The following is a 15,301-nucleotide window of genomic DNA, read 5'->3' on the forward strand; positions in this document are numbered from 1 at the left end:
TTCTATAGTTGGAAACTTGGAAATGGTTCCGGATGCTGCTTGTCGAGGCGAAGAAGAAGCAGAGGACAGCAGCTTAGGAGAAGTGCAGATCACTACTACTGTTGCTACGGTAGAGAGGGTTACTGTGGCTGCGAGGGCTGTTGCGGCAAGGACGTTCGTGAAAAATATTGCACTACTTTGAGATGGAGTCACGGTCCACGAGGCAGTAGGAGAAGAAGCCAAGGTTCGGTGGAGTCCGATGAGGAGACAGGTCTATTTCGAGATGTTTAGAAGTGGCCTTCACGGCGAGAACTCTGATACTATACTATGATAAAAATAAAATAAAAAGAAGAAAATTATATTGATTGAAATAATACACAATACTTTATATTTATATATATTTTAAAAAAAAATTTAAGAGAGAAAAATTTTCTTTAATAGATTTATGATGAGATTCATGATATCTCATCATATAGTTGGAGTTCCTCAAGAGGATTTTCCTTCCCGTGCCCCTACTGTTCTCCCTTTCCGGCTGCTTGGCAATCCTTCGGCACGTCATGACGACTAGCTCTTGAGAGAGCGTTACGTGTAATACTCCCTTTCATATTCAAATTAAATATATTATAACAAATTACACACGTCACCCTTAAAAATCGTGCTTTTATTATCGGACGTTGGATCATGGTATACAAACATTTACTATAGTTTATTTGATGACGGAAGGTAACACGTCACGGACTCCGATAACCCCTTTACATGATCCGACTCCGACCCGATAAGTTGGCTCTAGAGAGATTACTCCAAATCACATATAACACGTCTGTTGTTAGATGATTTCTGATGAATACGGGATGGATCTACCTATCGGATTCGGATTGTGATAGGCCTTCGGCCCCTGTACTCGCATACCGACGCGTAGTTCTGTCGTGGGTGACCGTGTTAGTAACGCCGACGGGAGACATGTAATGTTTGGTTCTGCAGAAGGCCTGACACATGTCAGACGACCCTCCTCGCCTCGCAGACCCACGCGCCGTCCTCCCCGAAAAAGTCCAGAGATGGTGTGCGGGAGAAGCAGAACGTGAAGCTTCAGCTTGCAGGATCACAAGTAGAAGCAAGTCGTTCGCCCCAGGGAAAGCTTTTCCACCGATCGTTACAGGTTCTGACGCGGCGTGATTCTTGCGTCCGCCCATGTCCTAGCGCTTCGCCGCTTGCGTCGCACGGTGTTCCCGATGGCGGGCGAACGGAGATCACAGCCGCTGCAACGCGAAGAAGAAGGGGGAGAGTCGTCGCCTCGCAAACTAGCCCGCGTCTTGTCCGATGAAGCTGGTGCTGCTTCGAACCTTTTCTACTCCCTCGTAAATCCGTTTGCTCTCTGGAATTGCTTGTGACGTTCTTATCGTGGTGGGTGGCGGTGGTTCCTTTGTACGGAAGGGATCGTGACGATGGCGGCGCCGTCGCCTTTGATGCTGGGGTTGGGGCTCGGGCTCGGGAGAGGAGTAGGAGCATCCAAACCGGTGTTCACCTTCATGCAGCTGCAGGAGCTGGAGCACCAGGCGCTCATCTACAAGTACATGGCCGCTGGCCTCCCCGTCCCAGTTCACCTCGTCCTCCCCATCTGGAAGAGCGTCGCTGCCTCCTCCTTCGGCCACTACAGCTACCCTTCCTGTTGTACCTCATCTCCATCCCTAACCTCGCGTTTTGTTCGATGAACTATAGTTTTGTCTCTTCTCTGGGGCTTTGGGGTCCAAATAACCAGTTTGCGGTGTCGGCGCGAGGCAGTGATGGGCTACGGGAGCCTGTGCCTGGACTATCGGAACATCATGGAGCCGGAGCCCGGGCGGTGCAGGAGGACCGACGGCAAAAAGTGGCGGTGCTCCAGAGACGTCGTCCCCAACCAGAAGTACTGCGAGCGCCACATGCACCGGGGCCGCAACCGTCCAAGAAAGCCCGTGGAAGCGGGAGCTACCACCCCGATCACCGCCACTTCTACACAGCTGTCCATTACGGTTCCGGCTGTTGGGCGCCAGCTGACTACCGACGCCAACACCGGCATTAGCGGTGGCAGCCGCGTGTCTCCGCCAGGGCAGGGCCTATCGCACGCTCGCGTCCTTCGAAACGACGCTGCTGGTAAAACCGTGGCTTCCTAAGCTCCTTTAAGCAGAATCTTTTCTTTCGATATCTTTTGAGATTTCTGTGTCTGGTCTCAGCTTGATCTGCCTGTCGGAGAGGGAAAACACCGTAGGCACGAGGCAAGTCTGTAGCTGGTGCGCGGTGGGGGGTGGGGGGGGGGGGACTGGTGACAGAGGAACCCAACCCAGGTCTCATGATCCAGCACGCTCAGAGCTCGCATTACGATAGATGGTCTTTTTCCTCCTTCGTTTTCCCTCTGTGGGTAAGCATAGGTTCCATGGTGTGAGTGGTAGAACTCTGCTCGTCTCTGTACCGGTCGCCACGGTGAGTGAGAGACAGCTCATGCCGTGGTCTGCCACGGTGAATCAATTCCAATCTCTGACATGTCTTGTCAGAACGGTGCAGCAGCTTTTCTTTAGGTATTTGAATCGCTCGGCGCTGAGAAGCTCGTATAATAAATGGACTACGCCACCTGAGATGGCATATGTAAAGAGAAAGAGATGTACATGTGCTCTGTTTTGGTGTTGTCGTTGTTGCGTGCTTCACTCTTCATGGAAGTGAGGGAGATGCCTCTCCTGGATTGATCTTGTTTCGTAAATTTAGTAGATCGTGGTCTCCTCAGGTGCATGCTTATGTTCTCAAGTGATAGTTGTAATGATCTGAAGATAGGGGACACATGTAAAATATGAACAAACTGATTTGTCCTCTTTCCGGTTACCGGTTCTGATTTGATTGTTGATGAAAGAAAGTTCAAAGGGCCCAGCGGAGACATGAAAAATGATATGAGTTTTAATTATAGAATCTTACGATTGATTATCACAGTCTTTAATTATTAATTAAGTTGATTAATATTTTTTTTATTTTTTATATAATTATAAAAAGTTCATTAGTGCATCAATGGGACCTTTTTGAGAATCTTAGTTTATATAACTTTTCGAATCTTAACTTAAGCAATTTGGAAACTTAAGCAATTTGGAAAGGTTTTGTGTTGGGAAGTCAAGGGTTAGTACTATCCTTCTAGCATCATTGATTTTGTTCTTTCGGGACTCATAATCTCAAAAGGCATTTTTGAGGATACGGATGTTGGATGGATTTATGAATTTTTTATTTCTTTACTCATCAATCAATGTGAAACTAGATATTCTTATCATTTCTAACATATACTTCCGGTTCAAAAATGATGCTAGAAGGATAGTGCTAACCCTTGACTTCCCAACACAACTTTCCAACACAACCTTTCCAGATTGTTGAATCTTTATCATATGTAGAATAAATGAAATCTAACTTATTATCTATCTTCTTTCGTCTCATATCTAAATTATCAATCGTTACATAGGAAGTATACGAAGTTCGAGAGGTCAAGCAACAAATCATAGAATTTCATAACACCACAAATCTTTCCTCAGAATTATTGGTAATATATAACCCTAAATTACTGTATATAAAACCATCCTGATGAGGCAATAAGATTTGGGTTGACGTCAGCTGCCCCAGATGACGCCTCGGTTGACTTGACACCACATGGTCAAACGGACCGGAACGCCGACCGAGGTACATTAAACATCCTACTCAGGCTCGGTCCTTCACGCCACGCCAACACCAGTGTCAGACGCTACTAGGAGTACGAGCCTGCCCCCTGCAAGCGGGCACATCAAAAAACAGTAAGTTTCCCTATAAATACCCTCGCATTCTAAACGGGAAAGGGACGAAGAGACAACTTAGCTAAAGAAACCCCCTTCATCATCCACTAACTTGATTGTCGAAGGGGTCGGGTCGAGCTCCCCGACTCGACCTTTGTGTAGGTGCGAAGGCGGAGGTCTCCCACTAAACGCCCAGGCGAGGAGCCCCTTCCCGGAGGAAACGATGACCTCGTCCCGATCGGACCACCGTAATCGGCCACCTCGGTAGTCTCGAGGAACGTCCCAGGGAGATCCCCCATCATCCGGACCCGAACCAAGTCGTGTTGGCCCCGAGGCCACAGCTTAAAGTTGTTTACACCAACATTTTGGTGCTAGAGGAAGGGTCGGATGTCGAGGGATCACCCGATTAGCTCAGATCAGCTCGCAGCTAAGGAGTCACACCCGATTGGAGCTCCGGGGGAACATCCCCCGCACAGAGATCTTCGTGACGAACACCCCGCCACGATCTCAGAGCGCTATTGGCGGGTATTCAACGACCCGGGCTGGTCACCGCCCGAAGGTGCCCCAGCCGACCCGTCGCCCGTGTCGTCCGAAGCCTTTCTGGACCTCGCCCATCAAGTCCGAGCTCTGACAGGTATGGTGCAAACCATTATCCCGCTCGTTTCTCATCCGACACACCCGCCTGCGATTCAACCACTACGGCAACAGGAGCCACCCGTTCAGGCCCACACGCCACTTCCGGAGTTCCCTACTTCGCCTCGGGTCCGATCGACCCCACTCGGGGATCGAGTGATGGAAAACCCGAGCGGCCGCCCGGAACCCGAGGCATTATCTTTGGATTCAACGGACTCCCTGCGAGCCCAGCTACGCTTTGTTAGTTAGCGGCTCGACGAAGTGGAGGAGGTTGGCAGGTCAAAGGGAGAGCTCGGGGAGGACGCACATCAAGGGTCTCCGTTCACACCCGAGATACAGGATCAGACAGTCCCCCCGAACTTCCGACCCCCCTCCCTAGACGCTTACGACGGCTCCACCGACCCAGCGGACCATGTAGCCGCTTTCCGTGCCCAAATGGCACTGTATGTAACTTCTGATGCTTTGATGTGCAGGGCGTTTCCCACCACCCTGAGGGGGCCGGCCCGCACATGGTATAGCGGCTTGAAGACCGGGACTATCACCTCCTTTGATCAGCTCGTCGAAGACTTCAAGCTTAATTTCTTGGCCTACGCCCGACCAAAGTCGTCCGTTGCATTACTCCTCGGACTCAACCAAAGGGAGGACGAGCCCCTCTCCCATTTTGTGAATCGCTTTACAACACAAATCCGGGGTTTGCTGGATGCTCATCCCTCTCTGTTAGTGCAAGCGTTTATGACAGGCCTGCAACCTTCCAGATTCTGCTGGTCCCTCGTGGAGCGACCCCCCACCACAGTACCAGATATGCTCCAGCGGGCTAACCAGTACATCGCGACAGAGGCTTGGGTGGCCGTGAGGAGGAGGAGCGACTTTTGGCAGCAGGCTCCATAGAAGAAGTCAAGCATCCGCGGTGGCTATCCGATGTAGTCCTCGTAAAAGGAATCTAGGCCCTGCCTTAGTCTCTTCCGAGCGAAGGCTCAGTATCTACCTGACTGCCTCTCGGCTCGCGGTTAGCTCCGGCCTAACCCCCTTTTGTATCTACACGGCTCGGCCGTAGACTGCCCGAGTCCACCTCAGCGCGGCCTGCCCGCCTGAGCCGTGTCCCTCGGTCGCAGATTGCCTGAGACCGCCTCTGCGTGACCTGCCCGCCTGAGTCATACCCCTCGGCCGCAGCCCGTCTGTGCTGTGCTCCTCGGCCGCATGTTGCCCGAGACCACGCCTACGCGGATAGCCCGCCTGAGCCATGCCCCTCGGCCGCAGCCCGCCTGCGCCGTGCTTCTCGGCCGCATGTTGCCCGAGACCACGCCTGCGCGGCCTGCCCGCCTGAGCCATACCTCTCGGCCGCATGTTGCCCGAGACCACACCCGTGCGGCCTACCCGCCTGCGTCGTGCTCCTCGGCTCCATGCTCCCCGAGATCACACCTGCGCGGCCTGCCCGCCTGCGTTGTGCTCCTCGACAGCGTGTTGCCCGAGACCACGCCTGCGCGGCCTGCCCGCCTACGTCGTGCTCCTCGGTCACGTGTTGCCCGAGACCACACCTGCACGGCCAGCCTGCCTGCGTCGTGCTCCTTGGCCGTGTGTTGCCTGAGACTACACCTGCGCGGCCAGCCTGCTTGCGTCGTGCTCCTCGGCTCCATGCTCCCCGAGACTACACATGCGCGGCCTGCGTCGTGCTCCTCGGCCACGTGTTGCCCGAGACCACACCTGCGCAGCCAGCCCGCCTGCGCCGTGCTTCTCGGCCGCATGTTGCCCGAGACCACGCCTGCGCGGCCTGCCCGCCTGAGCCATACCTCTCGGCCGCATGTTGCCCGAGACCACACCCGTGCGGCCTACCCGCCTGCGTCGTGCTCCTCGGCTCCATGCTCCCCGAGATCACACCTGCGCGGCCTGCCCGCCTACGTCGTGCTCCTCGGTCACGTGTTGCCCGAGACCACACCTGCACGGCCAGCCTGCCTGCGTCGTGCTCCTCGGCTCCATGCTCCCCGAGACCACACCCACGCGGCCAGCCCGCCTACGTCGTGCTCCTTGGCCGTGTGTTGCCTGAGACTACACCTGCGCGGCCAGCCTGCTTGCGTCGTGCTCCTCGGCTCCATGCTCCCCGAGACTACACATGCGCGGCCTGCGTCGTGCTCCTCGGCCACGTGTTGCCCGAGACCACACCTGCGCAGCCAGCCCGCCTACGTCGTGCTCCTCGGCTCCATGCTCCCCGAGACCACAACCTCTGCTCGGCCTGCTCGACTGAGCTGTGCTCATCGGTCGCACACTACCCGGGGTCATCGCTGTACATCCAACCCTTCTTAATTGCTAAACTCCACGATTCCCACACTCCTGGCAACGGACCGACAAACGCCCGACTGAGACAGTTTCTCAAAGCCGAAGCCATGCCTCGGACCCCCCTTTACAGCAACCGACGCATAGCTTCCTTCGGGGGGGGAATATGATGAGGGTAATAATGGCGATAAGACTTGGGTTGATGTCAGCTACCCCAGATGACGCCTCGGTTGACCTGACACCACCTGGTCAAACAGATCGGAATGCCGACCGAGGCACATTAAACATCCTGCTCAGGCTCGATCCTTCATGCCACGCCAACACCAGTGTCAGACGCTACCAGGAGTACGAGCCTGCCCCTACAAGCGGGCACATCAGGAAACAGTAAGCTGCCCTATAAATATCATCGCATTCTAAACGGGAAAGGGACGAAGAGACAACTTAGCTAAAGAAACTCCCTTCACCATCCACTAAATTGATCGTTGGAGGGGTTGGGCCGAGCTCCCCGACCCGACCTTTGTGCAGGTGCGAAGGCGAAGGTCTCCCACTAAACGCCCAGGTGAGGAGTCCCTTCCCGGAGGAAACGACGACCCCGTCCCGATCGGACCACCGTAATCGGCCACCTCAACAGAGTCTCGAGGAACGTCCCAGGGAGATCCCCCATCATCCGGACCCGAACTAAGCCGCGTCGACCCCGAGGCCACGGCTTAAAAGTTGTTTACACCAACACATCCTATGAATTAAAATGTTCTTCATTTACTCATCAATAACGTTAGAGATAAAAAACAAACCAAATATTTATAATTGCTTAAGATTTTTATATATTTTAAGAAGACATCAAAGAAAGGAACGTATGCATCTAAGCATATTTATGAGGCCCAAACACCTAAATCCATATTTTCATTTTATTAAGTTGAAACATAGTTGTCTTACTCCAAACTAATCATTTCATGTTTGCCTCTCGCTAGTATCGAGAATGATCGAATCTAGAAGATATTAAATCTTATAAAATTGTATTAATAATATATCCAACAAAACTCCTCGGATGCTTAAGTTAGCTCTGGATATATATGCCGACAGAAAATTGAAAGTGGTAAAATTGAAAACACTAACTAAGATAATACTGTTGAGATGTTAATCATGCCCTTATTTTTCTATCAACTTCCATCCCATAAGTTAATCTCGGATCACCAAGTTTCGCTCCCGACACTTGTAGCCTTTAATCTTTTGATCCGTACAAGAGAGAGTCTTCTAATAGCTAGTTTGTTGCACCAGACTGTCATGGACCTTGGCAAATGCCAATTCTCCAGCCTCGCCAACAACAATGGCCTCCGCGCCTTCGGCTTCCGGCCGTTTACCTCTTCGTGCACATCCACATGTTGCTCATCAGCGAGAACGAGATCCTGACAAAGCTCAGGCATCGTCAGCCTACCCACGAATCCATCAACCTCCGAGGAGGCGCGGGAGGTGACAGCGGAGGAGAGGCGGCCAATGGCGATTCTTAGCCGGCAGATCTCGCTGGAGAGCGGCATCGCCTGGGTCGAAACGGAGGAGAAAGAAGTCCAGGGAAGAAGAAGCAGCGACGCCAAAGAGGAGCCACGGGTGGTTCTATCGCGGAACAGCCGGAGCTGTGGAGCTCCCGGTGCCACCGCGGGGAATGCCGGCCAGAGAAAGGGAGATTTCAGCATGTTCCGGACGAAGTCGGCGCTCGTTTCGAGACAGAATTCCTTCTTGTCGTCGCGGAAGGAGAGCGGACCCGATCTCAACCACGCCGATGGCGTCCCTAGGTTAGCCGGGACTGACGACAGAGTTAACAAGAGCGTCTCCGCCGGAAGGTACTTCGCCGCGCTTCGAGGGCCGGAGCTCGACCAAGTCAGGGTAAGTAAGAACAAATCCTAAAGGCCATCATGTACTTGCAGTTGGCGCAATTCGAGATCGTGTCTACCTCGTGCAGGATTGCGAGGACATCCTCCTTCCCAAGGGCGAGGTGTGGCCGTTCCTCCTCCGCTTCCCGATCGGGTGCTTCGGTATGTGTCTCGGCCTCGGTAGCCAGGCAATCCTGTGGAGAGCCCTCGCGTCGAGCCCGGCCATGGCGTTCCTCCATGTGACCCCTGACATCAACCTCGTCTTCTGGCTTCTCGCGCTTGTAGTCTTCGTCTTCGTCTCCATCACCTACATCCTCAAGTGCGTCTTCTACTTCGAGGCCATATGCCGTGAGTACTACCACCCCGTCCGAGTCAACTTCTTCTTCGCGCCGTGGATCGCCTGCATGTTCCTGGCTATCGGTGCCCCGGCCAGGCTTGCGCCGAAACAGCCCCACCCGGCCATCTGGTGCACCTTAATCGCACCCGTCTTCGTCCTGGAGCTCAAGATCTACGGGCAATGGCTGTCGGGGGGGAAGCGCCGGCTGTGCAAGGTGGCCAATCCATCGTGCCACCTCTCGGTGGTCGGCAACTTCGTCGGCGCGATCCTGGCGGCCAAGGTAGGGTGGGAGGAGGCCGGCAAGCTCCTATGGGCGGTCGGGCTAGCGCACTACCTCTGCTTGTTCGTTACCCTGTATCAGCGGCTGCCGACCACCCAGGCGTTGCCCAAGGAGCTGCACCCCGTGTACTCCATGTTTATTGCGACGCCGGCGGCGGCAAGCATCGCGTGGAGTGCCATTTACGGGAAGTTCGACGCCGTGGCGAGGACCTTCTACTTCATCGCCCTCTTCCTCTACTGCTCCCTCATCGTGCGCATCAACTTCTTCAGAGGATTCAAGTAAACAACTCCCCAAGCGAACACAAGAATCCTTCTCTCCTAAGCTCATAATCGGCAGTTTTTGAAGCGCAGGTTCTCGGTGGCGTGGTGGTCGTACACATTCCCGATGACGACGGCTTCCGTCGCCACCATCAAGTACGCGGAAGAGGTTCCATGCTTCTTCACCAAGGGCCTGGCGGTGAGCCTTTCGGCCATATCCTCGACCATGGTGTTTCTGTTGCTCTTGTCCACCCTCCTCCACGCATTGGTTTGGCGATCCTTGTTCCCGAATGACGTCGCCATTGCCATCGCTAAAGACGGCAACGGCGGCACGAGACTGCGGGGAACGGATAAGGCGGCGGCGGCCCAAAGGAGATACGACCCCAAGCGCTGGGCGTAGCAGTCCCCTCTTGGTTCCTCCGCTACAAATGGCAACTCTCGAGAGATGGGAATCTTCGATGGATTCCTTGGAAGGAAATAAAGGGATTCATGATTCCGGAATCATAACTCGGGTTTCTAATTCATTTTTTACCATTGTAACTTAAAAAAATCCATTTGATTTTTATCAAATGACACCCCTAATTAGTTTTCACCTCAAAATACTCTTTTTTTAATCCATTTTTTTTATCAATTAAACGAAAACATCCTTCCCCTTCACCAACTGCCGTTGCAATTCTTGCAACGTCGTCCACTGAGTCTATCGCCTTACAAACACCTCTGCTTATTACTTGTATGAAAGTGGGCGATGATGGAATCCAATCCTAAAATATTCTAAAAACATAGTCTACCATCCTAAAATCTCAACCACATTACCCTCTCTTCATATATCATATAAGTCTCAATTTTTTATTCAGAAAAAAAAGATGATCCGATATAGATTTGCAATACCAATGGTCCGACAAATTTTCGATATGCAAACTAGTGTAAATCAAATGGTACACTCGAAGACCTGTATCGAGCAACATAGGCCATGCACCACCCGATACACCTACTACAAAGGCCGGTATCACCCAGTGTTAGGTACATGCTTTGAACCCAACCTTTCTAGGTTTTTCTTTGAGATTCGATATGTAATCACGTACTTGACACACGAACATTTACCGATCCAAACCCTGACCAGTGCAGTAGCAATACATGAAACTCCAGATCTTGCACAGAGATAACTCCACTTGGCTAAAACATCGAACTATCATTTAAATGATAATACAGGAAAGGCTTTTTAAATAACTCACTTCATAATTAATATAATACATTTAAGCTAAAAAGCGATCGGATTCTAGGATCGGAATCCTTAGGCCCAACATAAAACAGAAATCACGAATTGTAAGGAAAAGAATTACCGTGTGAAAGATGCTTGCAAACTCCTGATCTTCCATCCTCTTGTCTTCTCAAGTCCTAGGCAACTGAAAGCTGTGAAAGACAGGAAACCATTACTACACAGTTTCTGAAAGAACATTAGTTTGACAGAATAAAAGGCAATTTAATGTCAAAGAGCACATGAATTTCATCTAAAACCAGATACCAAACAACTTAAACATTCTATATGTACTTGCGAGATTGTAATGTGGATGATGAAGTCTCGATGGCTTGTAAATTCTTTTCAAATAGCTTGCAAAGACTAGAAAATAATGCTGAAATATCTCAGATGGTGAAAAAAATATCTCATTAAAGTAGATAACTCTTGTTCCGAAGGAAATATCAACATCAATAACTACTGCTCCACCTCTAGCGTGTTCAAGCACCGACCACAATCACACGTAGAACTTAGAACCCCATTACAGGTTATCAGAAAAAAAAAAAATCAATGTTCCAAGCTTGGCATAAACCGTGAACTAGTACCTACCTACCAAAACAAAGTCATCATCATCAAGAACCTCTACATCTTTTTCTCCCACAAAATTCTCACGCCCAAGTGCTTCCACAATACCAACAAATTCAAGTCTCCTCGCAAGAGGAAGAGGAACATATGGCAACCTGAATACTGGCCGAATCACGCCAAGCTGCGCAAGAGCTGTATTGAGACCTATAGGGTTTGGCTCCTGGAACAACCATTTAATAAGAGGCATCAACTTTGAGTTCAATAAAGGATTCTTGCCTTGAAACATGATCTCATGCATCAGACCTGGAACAAGGTTGCTAGCAACAGATATAACCCCTGTTGCTCCAGATGCCCACCTAGCATCGTGACACTCATCATCATTTCCACTCCATATTACAACTCCTTTATTTACATAATCTTTGATGCGATCATTTCCCATGCACTCCTTAACACCTGCCATGTTAGGATTTGCTGAGACTGTATGTATCACTGGAGGAGGAATATCCTGTCCAGTCCTTGATGGCACATTGTATATGATTGTCGGGCCCATGGAAAGGATAGTCTCAAAATGTGACACCATTCCTTGCATGGATGTCTTCCCATAATAAGGATTGATGTGTAATGCAGCATGCATTCCTACAGCAAAGCCTTGTTCTGTTGCATGGATTGCCTCTCTCGTCGAGTTGCTTCCAGTATTACCTATAACTTTGACTGATGCACCAAAACAGTTAACAGTGTGTCCAATGAGCATAATGTGTTCATCCCAGCTCATGAGTTGGCCTTCTCCCGTTGTACCTCCCACTATTACACCTTCAGCACCATTGACAATCTGCATGTGCATTAAGGAGTCATAAGCTTCAAGGTCAAATCTCCCATCAGGTAGATATGGAGTCTTAATGGCTGTGATTAATCTTAAGCCTTTAATATCATCAACTGATGTCCTGAAGCAGAATATAAGAACAGAGTTATCATCAAAAGTTTCAACCTGAAACGAGAATTCTCTATTATTATAATACTGAATAATTACTTGGTTTACACAAAATGAACAGAAAGATACTTTTTTCCAATATCAAAATTCCATAAAAAATAGCTTGTACAGTCAACACAACAAGTCCGAGAGCCATGATACTACCACAAAAATTATGAGGATGTTGATGAAACAGGTTCCATAATTTCAATCCATTAAATCCAACACAGTTCAGAATAAAATAATCAGTAACTGAATCTGCACTACATTTAAATTAGTTGAAACCATGAAAACTAGTGATCAACAATTATGAGATCCCATCATAAGAACAAATGACCAGAAAATTTCTTCAATATGTAAAAACTAGTTAGATTAATAAAAAGCACAGAGAAAAACTATTGTAAACAATAGTAGCCAATAAATTTCAATTTTCTTTTAGTATAAAAATTGAGCAAGAAAAGCCCCTCCAGAGTAAACAGAAGTGTTTCACGTTACCGTTCTTTTTAACACCCAAATATATCACCCCCCTGCAGTCAAACTTTAAAAGAACAATTTGTTGACCACACAGCAATGTCATCCAAATCAACAGGCAAAAGTAATTTAGGAGAATTAATATCTACCATGTGTGGATAAACCATTCTTTCTTTCTGTAAAACCAACCTATTCTTAACTTCTAGGCTGCGCATTGGAAGGTGAAAATTGGGAATGACAGCAGCTTTTGGAGATCTCCATCTTGTAGTCCTAGATGTGCAAGTACAAGATAAGTATTAGCACAGAGCAGACAGGCAAATTATCAATCAAACTTTATATGTGGCTCAAGCTAGCAAGAAGTTTGACCACCAATAGCAGATATAACAGTCTCACGCAAAATGTCATACACTGTTAACCATCAGTCTACAAAGCTTGAAAATAGGAAGAAATATACATTCAGTTCAGCAGAGAAATGCCACTTATAAATTATGAAATTAATGATATTGGTAAAACAACATGCCAAGAAAGTGACAAGTTTGCATTTCTTGTTGCCACTATATAATAGCAAAATATTACAAACAGCTAACTATATGTTGGCACCCTTGGCATGAGTTTGTGTTGGGTATACCTTTGACATGAGTTGATGTCAGGCATGCAAATACCTTTCTGGCATCATATGTATTAACCCATGCCAATGTGTCAATTGGTATAAAGTTATGTACATACATAAAAAAATATTTTCCAGTGACATAAACATGTAATAAATTTCGCAAATGATTATCCTACCATATTCTTCTACATGGATAATGATATTCACTTTTGAAGCTTGTCCACAGGCTATATTAATATACTGTTCAATCTTGAGACAAAATAAGAATTAACAACCTAAAATAATGAGACATTTTTTGTAAGAAGGGTGGGCGGTCTGAACCTATGTTCTATTTACCATGTCCAAGTAAAATTTGGAAGGCCAAGATTCTATATTATCTGAGGAAGTTTAGTACATTCTCTGCTTGTTAATTTCTTACTTGGAAGATCATAGACATGTAGATGAGCACCAGATTCCAATTCTTAAAGAGAAACTGCAAATTTGATACACATCTTACACGCAACAAGGAACATCTTTTCAAGAACGCTGGACTTTTCAAAATCGTAATGCGCCAATGAAAACAGCACAATCCTGAGTAGCTGTCAATTAGCATCAAGAACTGAAGTGATTTAAAACTATGGCAGACCCTATGTGGAAATACCCAGTGCTACGGCCACAAAGTGCAATTTTTCCGTTAGTCAACATGAAGCTTAGGAGGAGAACGGAACAAAATGTACATTACAACATATTGATCTATCATCCAAGCCAGGGCAAAATGAGATAAACCTTAGGCAGGAGTCAGGTGCCGGGCGAAATGGCTTCAGCGGAGATCTAAGAGGCGCAACCACATCGGTCGACGACAAGATGGGGTTCGTCGTCAGCAATGCCGCCATGCTCCGTTCTATTGACCGCCTTCTTATCAACTGGAGGAAGAACAAACAAACAACAACGCTAAGACAAGAAAAGATAGGCTTTGTTGACGCGACTCGATGAGGAGAGGTCGAACGACTCAGTGGACGATGGTAGCAATAGTGGCTCTGGAAGAAACGGGAGGTGGCTGCGATGGACGCCGCGTGGAGCGGCGGAAAAGAGAGCGCGGGCTCGGAGACGGCACAAAGGTTTGTGAAAGGTGCCCTCCTTCGTCGAGTCATTTTATTAGGGCTTTTAAAAATGGGAATCGGCCGTTTCTTACTCGTTTCCTGCTTTACCTGGCGGATGCGATAGACTGGGCCTAGAGAAGCCCAAAAACGTTGACATGACAGCGCGGCCCGTAACCATGTGGATGTGTGCTTATGCTTTTTTTGCTTTTAGAAACACTGTTTGCTGTTGGAATGGAAGCATTTTGGAAAAGACCATTGAGATACGAACTGAGTTTTGCATGGAAATTGGCTGTCCTCTTGCAGAAGTGTTCTCAAATTTCATTTGACCTTTTGATAAGATGAAGCGTTCTACAAATGACTTCACAAATTAAGTAGAAGGGGAATTAGTTTCCTTTTGATAAATATTTAATCGTATTACCGACAATCTCAAGAACATGAGCTCTTAGAAAGGGCCCTAAATATGCATAAGCTCGATTAATCTTAACACACGAACCAAACCCAAATGTGCAATTTTGATTATATTACTACAAGTCCCAAAAGCTTAACTCGAGTTGATTAAAAAAGAGTTTGATGTATATTAATAGATTCTATCAACTTTCCTTCTTTCATAAAGATATAATAAATCTCAACTATTTAGAATCTTTTATTGCCATTAGGTTAAGAGTATTTAAAGCACTAATGGTCTAATAATTATTTTCTAATTTTTTTAATTTTAAATATTTGATGATTATAGATTAATCTCAAATATATTTATTGTTGAGGAAAGATGTTGTTAACGTCCTGCTCAACCCGATGTGGTGCAGACCCCTATACACAGGATTGTCTGAGGTACTTACGAGGTAGAAACGTTAAGCTATTATGGTACCACTTATACAAAAATCGAGGTCAAGAGATATTTCTCCACTCGATCCCTTCAACGCCTAAGTTAGTAACCCAAGGTATATGACTGCAAACGGGAATAGTAAA

At 48.2% G+C, this 15,301-nt stretch overlaps 3 protein-coding genes across 5 annotated transcripts; 2 read left to right on the plus strand and 1 right to left on the minus strand.

The window, feature by feature from the left end:
* The first annotated feature begins 752 nt into the window (after nt 1–752).
* On the plus strand, nt 753–2,250 carry LOC135644759 (growth-regulating factor 10-like). Its single transcript, XM_065162647.1, has 4 exons — nt 753–1,305; nt 1,411–1,644; nt 1,759–2,106; nt 2,187–2,250. The coding sequence occupies exons 1-4, from the start codon at nt 1,209–1,211 to the stop codon at nt 2,189–2,191; spliced, it is 684 nt and encodes a 227-aa protein (XP_065018719.1). The 5' UTR covers nt 753–1,208; the 3' UTR covers nt 2,192–2,250.
* Nucleotides 2,251–8,026: 5,776 nt separating this feature from the next.
* LOC103994238 (guard cell S-type anion channel SLAC1-like) lies at nt 8,027–9,789 on the plus strand. The gene is made up of 3 exons (XM_065162759.1): nt 8,027–8,528; nt 8,605–9,410; nt 9,483–9,789. The coding sequence occupies exons 1-3, from the start codon at nt 8,142–8,144 to the stop codon at nt 9,787–9,789; spliced, it is 1,500 nt and encodes a 499-aa protein (XP_065018831.1). The 5' UTR covers nt 8,027–8,141.
* Nucleotides 9,790–10,626: 837 nt separating this feature from the next.
* Nucleotides 10,627–14,381, minus strand: LOC135583181 (4-hydroxy-tetrahydrodipicolinate synthase, chloroplastic-like). Of its 3 annotated transcripts, XM_065163563.1 has the most exons (5): nt 14,242–14,381; nt 14,022–14,158; nt 12,836–12,916; nt 11,233–12,149; nt 10,627–10,799 (listed from the first exon to the last, which is right to left on the minus strand). In XM_065163563.1, the coding sequence occupies exons 2-5, from the start codon at nt 14,126–14,128 to the stop codon at nt 10,726–10,728; spliced, it is 1,179 nt and encodes a 392-aa protein (XP_065019635.1). In that variant the 5' UTR covers nt 14,129–14,158; nt 14,242–14,381; the 3' UTR covers nt 10,627–10,725. The 3 variants fall into 3 exon arrangements, with proteins under 3 accessions (XP_065019635.1, XP_065019637.1, XP_065019636.1); XM_065163565.1 differs by lacking the exon at nt 10,627–10,799 and having other exon boundaries at nt 11,036–11,428; nt 11,512–12,149; nt 14,022–14,376; XM_065163564.1 differs by lacking the exon at nt 10,627–10,799 and having other exon boundaries at nt 11,036–12,149; nt 14,022–14,375.
* Nucleotides 14,382–15,301: the final 920 nt, after the last annotated feature.

The sequence above is a fragment of the Musa acuminata genome, chromosome BXJ3-8 (assembly GCF_036884655.1).
Source record: "Musa acuminata AAA Group cultivar baxijiao chromosome BXJ3-8, Cavendish_Baxijiao_AAA, whole genome shotgun sequence".
Taxonomy (NCBI): Eukaryota; Viridiplantae; Streptophyta; class Magnoliopsida; order Zingiberales; family Musaceae; genus Musa; species Musa acuminata.

Bases quoted from the DNA above. Each gene is read 5' to 3' on its own strand.
- LOC135583181 (XM_065163563.1), bottom strand. From the start codon at position 14,128: ATGGCGGCATTGCTGACGACGAACCCCATCTTGTCGTCGACCGATGTG. The intron at 12,150-12,835 runs GTTGGTTTTACA...ATTCTGCTTCAG, and splicing joins AGCCTAGAAGTTAAGAATAG to GACATCAGTTGATGATATTA. The intron at 10,800-11,232 runs GTAGGTACTAGT...TGTCTTTCACAG, and splicing joins TGATGACTTTGTTTTGGTAG to CTTTCAGTTGCCTAGGACTT.
- LOC103994238 (XM_065162759.1), top strand. From the start codon at position 8,142: ATGGCGATTCTTAGCCGGCAGATCTCGCTGGAGAGCGGCATCGCCTGG. The intron at 8,529-8,604 runs GTAAGTAAGAAC...TACCTCGTGCAG, and splicing joins CGGAGCTCGACCAAGTCAGG to GATTGCGAGGACATCCTCCT. The intron at 9,411-9,482 runs GTAAACAACTCC...TTTGAAGCGCAG, and splicing joins AACTTCTTCAGAGGATTCAA to GTTCTCGGTGGCGTGGTGGT.
- LOC135644759 (XM_065162647.1), top strand. From the start codon at position 1,209: ATGGCGGGCGAACGGAGATCACAGCCGCTGCAACGCGAAGAAGAAGGG. The intron at 1,306-1,410 runs GTGCTGCTTCGA...TTTGTACGGAAG, and splicing joins CGTCTTGTCCGATGAAGCTG to GGATCGTGACGATGGCGGCG. The intron at 1,645-1,758 runs GTTGTACCTCAT...GGCGCGAGGCAG, and splicing joins CCACTACAGCTACCCTTCCT to TGATGGGCTACGGGAGCCTG.